The sequence below is a fragment of the Phyllosticta citriasiana genome, assembly GCF_038021145.1.
Source record: "Phyllosticta citriasiana strain CBS 120426 chromosome Unknown IWZ02scaffold_4, whole genome shotgun sequence".
Taxonomy (NCBI): Eukaryota; Fungi; Ascomycota; class Dothideomycetes; order Botryosphaeriales; family Phyllostictaceae; genus Phyllosticta; species Phyllosticta citriasiana.
The window spans coordinates 1216842-1224745 of record NW_027117281.1 but is presented as its reverse complement, the minus strand read 5'-3'; the positions used below and the strand labels follow the sequence as shown (position 1 = coordinate 1224745).

The 7904-nt window shown below is 40.1% G+C and overlaps 1 protein-coding gene across 1 annotated transcript; it reads right to left on the bottom strand.

Annotated features, from left to right (window-relative positions):
- Window positions 1–955: 955 nt before the first annotated feature.
- Window positions 956–1663, bottom strand: IWZ02DRAFT_431595 (uncharacterized protein; the record flags this gene model as incomplete). The annotated part of the gene is made up of 1 exon (XM_066766176.1): window positions 956–1663. The coding sequence occupies one exon, from the start codon at window positions 1661–1663 to the stop codon at window positions 956–958; it is 708 nt and encodes a 235-aa protein (XP_066624608.1).
- Between the last annotated feature and the right edge of the window lie 6241 nt (window positions 1664–7904).

The following is a 7904-nucleotide window of genomic DNA, read 5'->3' as shown; positions in this document are numbered from 1 at the left end:
TAGCAAGCGGAAACATCGGTTTTAGATTCTTAATCTTCGCCGTGAGGCCTCGTCATTCGCACAAGTTTACTGAATTGGCTGGAAACGAGTAGAAAAGGCAGAAAAGACAGGAGTATCTTGAGGTCTAGTTCATACGTTCTACTAGATCGAGAATGTCTTGACAAGATATAGGTAGCGGCAAGAAGCAGACTAAATTGCACATTTCTGTGCAAAGTAAACATCAAGGCCAACGAACCTTGGAAATGGAAACGCAAAACGGTTAAGTACAGGTTTAGAATGCCGAAAGGGGTACTTATAACCCCTGAAATGAAGACCATTTGTGTCGCTTTCCCGTGAAAGATGAAACCCAGTCAACTTTCCGCGTTGCTCATCAAAGCCCCGTGCCGCTTGACAGCGGAAAATCGAGCAAGCCACGAAGCATCCATCATGCTCATCCGCTGTTGCCACCCTCTGACGGTCAAAGCAGCATCGCAAGCCAGCTGCGCAGCGCCTGTGGATTTTTGTGCCGAGGGACAGAGGGCGGTCGAAGCAGATTTCGAGCACGAGCGCCCGCACTCTTCTCTGGATAGTTTTTCGCGAACTTCTCCGACTGCCGGAGGGATCAGAGCAGCCCCAAGTGAGGCAGGAGGAAGGGCGTGTAGTGCGCCATGAATCGCGACGTGGACGAAAGCGCCTGGAGCTTCTTATTCCGGCGACCCATGCCAGAATTGCGGCATCTTTGGAAACTCATGGCAGACAATGTGCTCCAGAACATTGTTGCTTTGTTTTCGAGACTCCTCAAGGCGGAAGATGCCTTCCTGCGAAGCTGCCTTGTCTCTCTTCGTTGAACACGCCTTGTTGCGAAAGATTGCGGAGCCTCTCGCCGAATGCATCCCCGGGACTCTTCCAACACCAGATTAGGTGAGCGCTGATCCAGGATACAGTACAAGAGCAAAAAGTTCCACTGCGAAGCTCTTCATCGGCGTCCCTGGCCGAGGAAACCATTGTTGAGCGTGAGGATTTCTCGGAATCTTCTCTTCTGCTCCTCCTTGTTCTTTTCTTCAATCGCACGAGCGAGCGCGCCAGAGTCCCACCAAACTCTGGCTTCGTATATTTGCAGACCTTGGTGACCTCTCTTCTCGTCAAGCGCAGTCGGTTCAGCCGTCTCTTCGCGTTGCTGAGGCGCGTCATCTCCTGCGTTTTCGGCATCTTCGCCTGCGTCCTCCTCCTCATCGTTCCTCGGCAATGGAGAGAGCGGTGCGTCTTCAACTTTGCCGATTACAAACTCAAATACTCTCGGGATTTCGAGCATTCTCTCCTCCTCCCATCCCTTCAGCCTGCACAGCATGATTGTTTGCGAGTTGATGACGTGCTTCTCACCGCACCTCAACCTCTTGACGTCGGGACCAAAGACACGCGTAACGCAAGTTTGGTGGTGCATGAATTCCATGTCTTCAAATCTCGTTTTGGTCGCGTCCCAGATTTCCTGATCGGAGCGATAAGTTGTACCGTCAGCTGCGTGGTAGAGAGCAGCATCGGTAAAGAAGGTTTTGGGCGAGAATGCGGCCAAGTTGTTGGAATCAAGGGCGGATAGGTAGCCGTGGAGGAACCGTAGCGCGGGGACAGTAGAGTATGCCGTCACAGATCCAGTGTGTGTGTAGAATGAACAGGTATTTGAAGCCATGGTGGAGAGATTGTCTGGGAGAGAAGAGATGAGAGAGGTGTTCGGTGGAAGAGGTACCCACAGAGGGTTAGTACTTTATGGCTGGGAGTAGGCGCCGAGGGATGATTCTGCGGGGAACGTGTTGACTGGCGCCAGGAGTACTAGACGCTGGATCCCTTTATGCGGTCATGCAGTTTCTCGACCTATCCGCAACGGGCGGCAGGATCAAAGTTGTTGCCTCTCACCATATCAGGCTATGCGTGACGGGCAGGCTTCCCCACTGCGGTAGGTGCTGGGAACCGGGGCTTTATGGTCATTCGTTGGTCGTCGCGTCTGACATGAATTCCAATAGCGCCGTCGCCCTCGGCTTTGAGACGGTACCATGGTGGAAGGTTGCGGAGAGCTGCGCGGCATTCGGTCCTTGTTAACGTCGGAGAAGAGTCTGGGGACGAGAGTTTGCGGATGGAAATTCGGGGCAAGGGAAGACGCTGAGTCGTGAGACGCGCTGGGAGCTTGGGCCACCAGTCGCGCCACCGTCACGCGCCGTCCGTCAGATTCCAAAACCACCATCTCATCCCCACAACCGCCTGCCTTCAACATGGTCTGAATTCATTGATGATATCATTTCTGTCTCTTGTCAGCACATTCGTCAGCCGCTGATCCTCATCGCTCGCGCTTCGGGGCCGCGCTGGAAGTTTGCTGTTTCTCCTCATGACAGAGCATCAACAACACGGCCCAGGTCTCAATGGTCCATGTCAACGAGCACTGTGGCTTGGCTTTTCAGCACCTTGAAGGCCGTTTCCGCAGCCATCTGCGCTTGAAGTGGCCCTTTGGACCAGATCCGCGGCCGGACCCTTGCAAACTTCTCGCACCTTGATGGCAGAAGCCCCGGTCTGCCTTGTTGTCAAAAAACAATCCCTACGCTCGTCAGCCGAGGCGTCTTTGCGTTGTTGAAACACTCCTTGATATCCACGCCCTGGTGTTTCGAGATTCAAGAGCGATCTGGTGCGGAGCCTCCGGAAACTCGTGCTTGCTTGTGCCCACCGAAGTGGGTCCACCTGGCCTGTCACCATCGGGCAAAAAGAAAAACCGCAAACCAAAACGTACAACAGCCGGGATTCGCTGCTGGTCACCCACGCAACTACTAATCAGCCGCAAGGTAGCTTATCTATGGAAGAGCGAACGGGGTTCCGAGTTTTCTACCTGCTATGGTCGTACGTGAAATAAAAGCCACGATTTTAGATTTATAAATAATAATTTTATAAAAGATTAATTAATTAATTCGTCCTAGTAGAGCTAATTAGCTATTTAGGATGGGGCTACCCCGTACGTAAATAGCTAAGGGACCGCGTAAGGAGTACCTAGACTATCTAGTTTATTATTATATAATAATTTACTATAGAGTATATAGGTAGGTTTTTAGGGAATAGTTAGCTATTATATATAGATTTTACTCATATAACTATAGGTAGCTATATATAAGAATAGAGAAAGGGGTTATATAGAAGGGAAATATAGGGAAGTATACTAAGGTAAGGGTTTATAGCCTCCTTAGGTAGGGGGTTAGTAAGGGTTTTAGGCCTCCTTAGGTAGGGGGTTAGTAAGGGTTTTAGGTTAATTAATTAATTAATTAATTAATTAATTAATTAATTATTTTACGTCTTACTAGAGCTATAGGCTATCTAAGATAGAGCTATCTATAGGGGATCCCGCGTACGTTTATAAGGTAAGTAGGAATGCCCGGCTAAAGAATCTTATATAATAAGGCGTAATTCTCGGTATAATGTTAGTATAGGGTAGGTATAGATAGATAGTTTATCTAGGCTCTTTTTAGGTAAGAGGGGGCTAAGGACTAGCCTTCCTACTATTATCTAAGTAGATAGGTAGCATAGAGTAAGAGTAAGGAAAGGAAGGGGGATAGGAAGAAGGTATATATAGAAAAGTAAATATAGTATAGGGTAGTAGGTAAGGTAGATTATATATATACTCTACTATAGCGTTCTAGTGCTATCCCTAATAGTACTATTCTTAGTTAGCGTTATATAACACCTTTCTTAGCACCTATAAAGGTAAAAAAAGCGGGTAAGGTTTTTAACTAGTAGCGTCTATCTTCTAGCTAACTAGTATAGTTAGCTAATACTTATTATAGAAAATAAAGAACGCTTAAGAACCTAGGTTTAATCTATATTAATATTACTTATAATTTAATCTAGCCTAGTCACTACTATTAGATAACTATATATTAATATTATTACTAATAATAGGGCTCTATATACTACCCTAGCCTAGGTATACTATATAGATGAATAGCATTAAGCCCTTACCTTACTACTAAATAGTTATCTAATTATTATTAGGAGTAGGAGGGTTTAGCTAGAGTAGTTATAGAGTAGTTATCTAAGTTATATTAATACCTTCCTAATCTAGAGGGCTAGGGTCTTAGTAGAGGCTCTATATAAGGTAGAGGAGGGATATAAGCCTAGAGAGTATTAGGTAGATTATAGATAAAGGGGTCCCTTCCTAGATTATCTTTAGTTAGAGGGGTTCTAGGGTAGTGCCTATAGGAACTATAAGTAGAGGGATTATAGAGCTTATTATTTACTCTACTAATAGAGCTTAGAATAGATTCTCTCTTCTTCTTTTTACTCTTCTTTTCCCTTAGTCTACTCTTTATATATACCATGCCCTAGTAGAAACCTTTATCTAATATATGAATTTAAGTATGAATTATTAACTAATGTCTCCTTAGAATAGCTCTCTATAGGGTATAGAGGCTATATTCCTACTATTATTATCGTACACCTAAAGTACTTCCTATATTACTTCTTTCCTAGTAGAGCTATAGAGTAGGTAGTTACTAATAAGATGTTATAGTATTTATTAGGCGGTATTATTATAGCTATAGTTATCCTAGGCTATCTTACTAAACCGTAATAGGTAGGCTTTAAAGTAGCTATAGTTTAGTTTTAATTAGAAGTAGGCTAATGCTTCTAGTTATCTATACTTAGGAAGTTAGATAGATATCCTTAGTATAGATAGGAAGTTACGTACGTATAACCCCTAGGATAGTGTTATCTATGCTTCCTAGTATTATATAGTATATACTATCTATTCTACTATAGTTCTTTATCGTACGCGCATCCTAAGGAGGGTAGTACTTAAGTAGTTATTCTCTAGGGTTAGCTTAGTAGCCTCCTTTATAAGGGCGTCTACTTATAGGTTTCCTCTAATCCCTATATAGCCTAGGGCCTATAAGAAGGTAAGACTACCTTATCTAGCTATAATTAAGTAGCCTACATCTATAGCTTAAAGTTATAGTCCTTAACCTAGTAGGTTAGACGGGGTTTAGAGGCGGTATAGTATAGCTTAGTTATCTATGTATACTATAATCCATCATCCTAGCTATCTCTAGGTAGCTAACTCTATAGCCCTTATAAGTGCCTCTAGTTCTCTATTATATATGAGCTAGTATAGTCTAGTATTTCCTCTATATCTTACTACTACTCTTATACTATCTTATTAGGTATTATACGCTATAATTTCTATGCCTACTCTATTTCCTTTTAGAATAGATAAAGCGTTAGAGTATAGAATAACTACCTAAGTTATATATCCTATACGTCTAATGTATGCTTAGGCTTCTTATTCCTTTAGGAGGTAGCTAATCTTAACTTCATATAGAGTAGTCTTTTTCTATAGGGGAAAGGAACCATGTTTAATTAGGCTTTTAGTACCTATTACTAGGTCCGAAATTATACTCTAGACATGTTTAAGTTATATCTATCATCCTAGTATGTTCTCTTATTTAAACTTATTAATAATTATACGTACTAGGTATTAGTAACTAAGCTTAAAGAGTTATATAGTATACGCTTAAAGTAACATGTTATACCTTAGGTAGGGGGGGAGAAGTCCTACTTTAATTTCTATAGGGGTAATTAGGGAGGTCTAAAAGGCTCCTAGGATTTAGCGTAGTCTATTATTTTAAAGTGTTCATCTAAGTATCTTAGAGCTACTAACTTACTAGAAAACTAGGAACCTATAATCTACTATACTTTATATATAAGCTAGGTATAGTTATTAGATAGTAGTAGGGGATAGTCTATATTATATATTAGCTAGCCGTATAAGCCTTCTAAGTAATTACTTTACTTAGGCGTTCTAAATTATTATATGCTACTAGAATAATAGGTATATATTAAACTATATCCTAAGCTATTAGATAAGTTACTTTAGCTATACTATATAGTCTCCTAGGAGCGTAATTATAGCTTACTTAGCCTTATCTAAGCTTAAAAAATAGATAAGGTCTATTTTATCTTTATTAAAATTAATAGTATATTAGGTTCTAAGTAAGAAAAGCTAGTTAGCTTCCTACTAGAGGATCCGCGCATTTTTCTTCTAGCTTATTAAGGAGATTATAATTAAAACATTATTAATGTATAAGAGGAATCGGACTAAGTAAGAGGAAAAGAGTTTTCATATATAAATAAGAAATAGGATTAGTAAGACTAGGCTTCCCTAGGGGATTCCTAAAACTATTAGATAAAGGTCCTCTTATTAGCTATTAAAGGAGATCTAGAGTTATTACCTACTAGTAAATATCTTTACCTATACTAGGAGGGAGGTAGGGAGCCTAATTTCCCCTATTACATATAAGAGCTAGTTATAGGCTACATGATTAAAGGCACCTTATACGTTAAGGAATAGGGTTAATATCTTATACTATACCCTCCTCTCATCTTAGATAATATATATAAGGATTATTACTATATTAATTACTAACTTCTATAGTTATCTACCTACTTAGGATAGGTATAGGAGGTAGGTAGCTTCTATAAGCACTCTAAGACATTTTACTATAATGTGTTTAAGGACTTTTCCTAGGTAGTTAAGTAGGGAGATAACTCTATACGCTTTTAGGTCTACGTAATTAGGTTTCCCTAGCTTCTTAAGTATTATACCTACCGCTTCTCTCTAGTATTCTAGGTAATATCCGTACGTAAAGAAGGTTTAGTATATCTAGGTGAATTTTTTAGGATGAGCGTCGTACGCCTTAGTAATCATCTTCTAGTAGATCTAGTCTAGCCTAGGGGTAGTGCCTTTAATCTTATAAGAGTAGGCATACTATACTTCCTTATCCGTAAGGGAGGGCTAGTCCTATAGCCCTTCCTTATAGTTTATCTAGTTATATAGGGGAATATATAGTAGTAGAGGGAAGAGTTTCTAACGGAAGGTAGTATACTTACTATTATATAATGATTAGAGTTAATCTTAAAGGTTACGTATCTAGGGGATTCGCTTAGATTAGGTTACTTTCATGTATACTATTACCTTATAGATAGACTAGGGTGTTTCTTTAGTGAGGAAGTTATTCTAGTGCTCTTATTTTACCTACTTAATAGCCGTGTTATATATATTCTATGCTTATACATATATAACTTAGTTATAACGTGCCCTACGCCTTACTTATATAGTAGTTATCCTTAAGGCCGTAAGGAGTAGGGACTACTATAGTTTTTATTACTATCTAGGGGTTACCTATAGGATACTATATTTAGCTACTATCTCTATTACCTTCATAAGGCATTATCTAAGTTAGTCTAGGTCCTCTTATAAGGTCCTACTAGAGAGTATATGTTATGCCCTATTAGGAAGGGCTTAGATAAGTGGACTTATAATCTTATTTAACTCTTCTTAGACGATTTACCTATACTAGGCCTAGTCGGCCTTTTTAACGTTAAACTATAGTAGTAGCATTAGTATATCTTAAAACTCATCGTACGTAATAGTAAAGAGAATAGTATTATAGTTAGATAGGGGGTTCTCTCATACCTACTATTTAATTACTTAAGTAGTAACTATTAGAGTATATAGGGAGAGGTTAATAACTATTTCCCTATCTATCCCTATATAAAAGAAGGTACCTACTCTAGGTTAGTTTTAGAGTTTAAGGCGGTTTTCCTTAATCTATTTATATAGAGCTTCTACTTTATGAGATTAGGGGGAGAGTAGGTCCTACGTTAGATAGTATTTATTAAAGTCCCCTATGTAGATTATTAGCATAGTAGGGGGGCTATACTTAATAACTCTTTCTATTATATGTAGGGAGGATGGGGTGCCTTATTCCGCCTTATTATAGATGTTAACTATATAGATAGTGTCTTCTCTATAGGTTAAATCTATAGTAAGGTAGTTAGGGCTAGGGAAGATATCTAGGTAAGGATTTATCTAGATGTAGGTAAGGGATTTATTTAGGTAG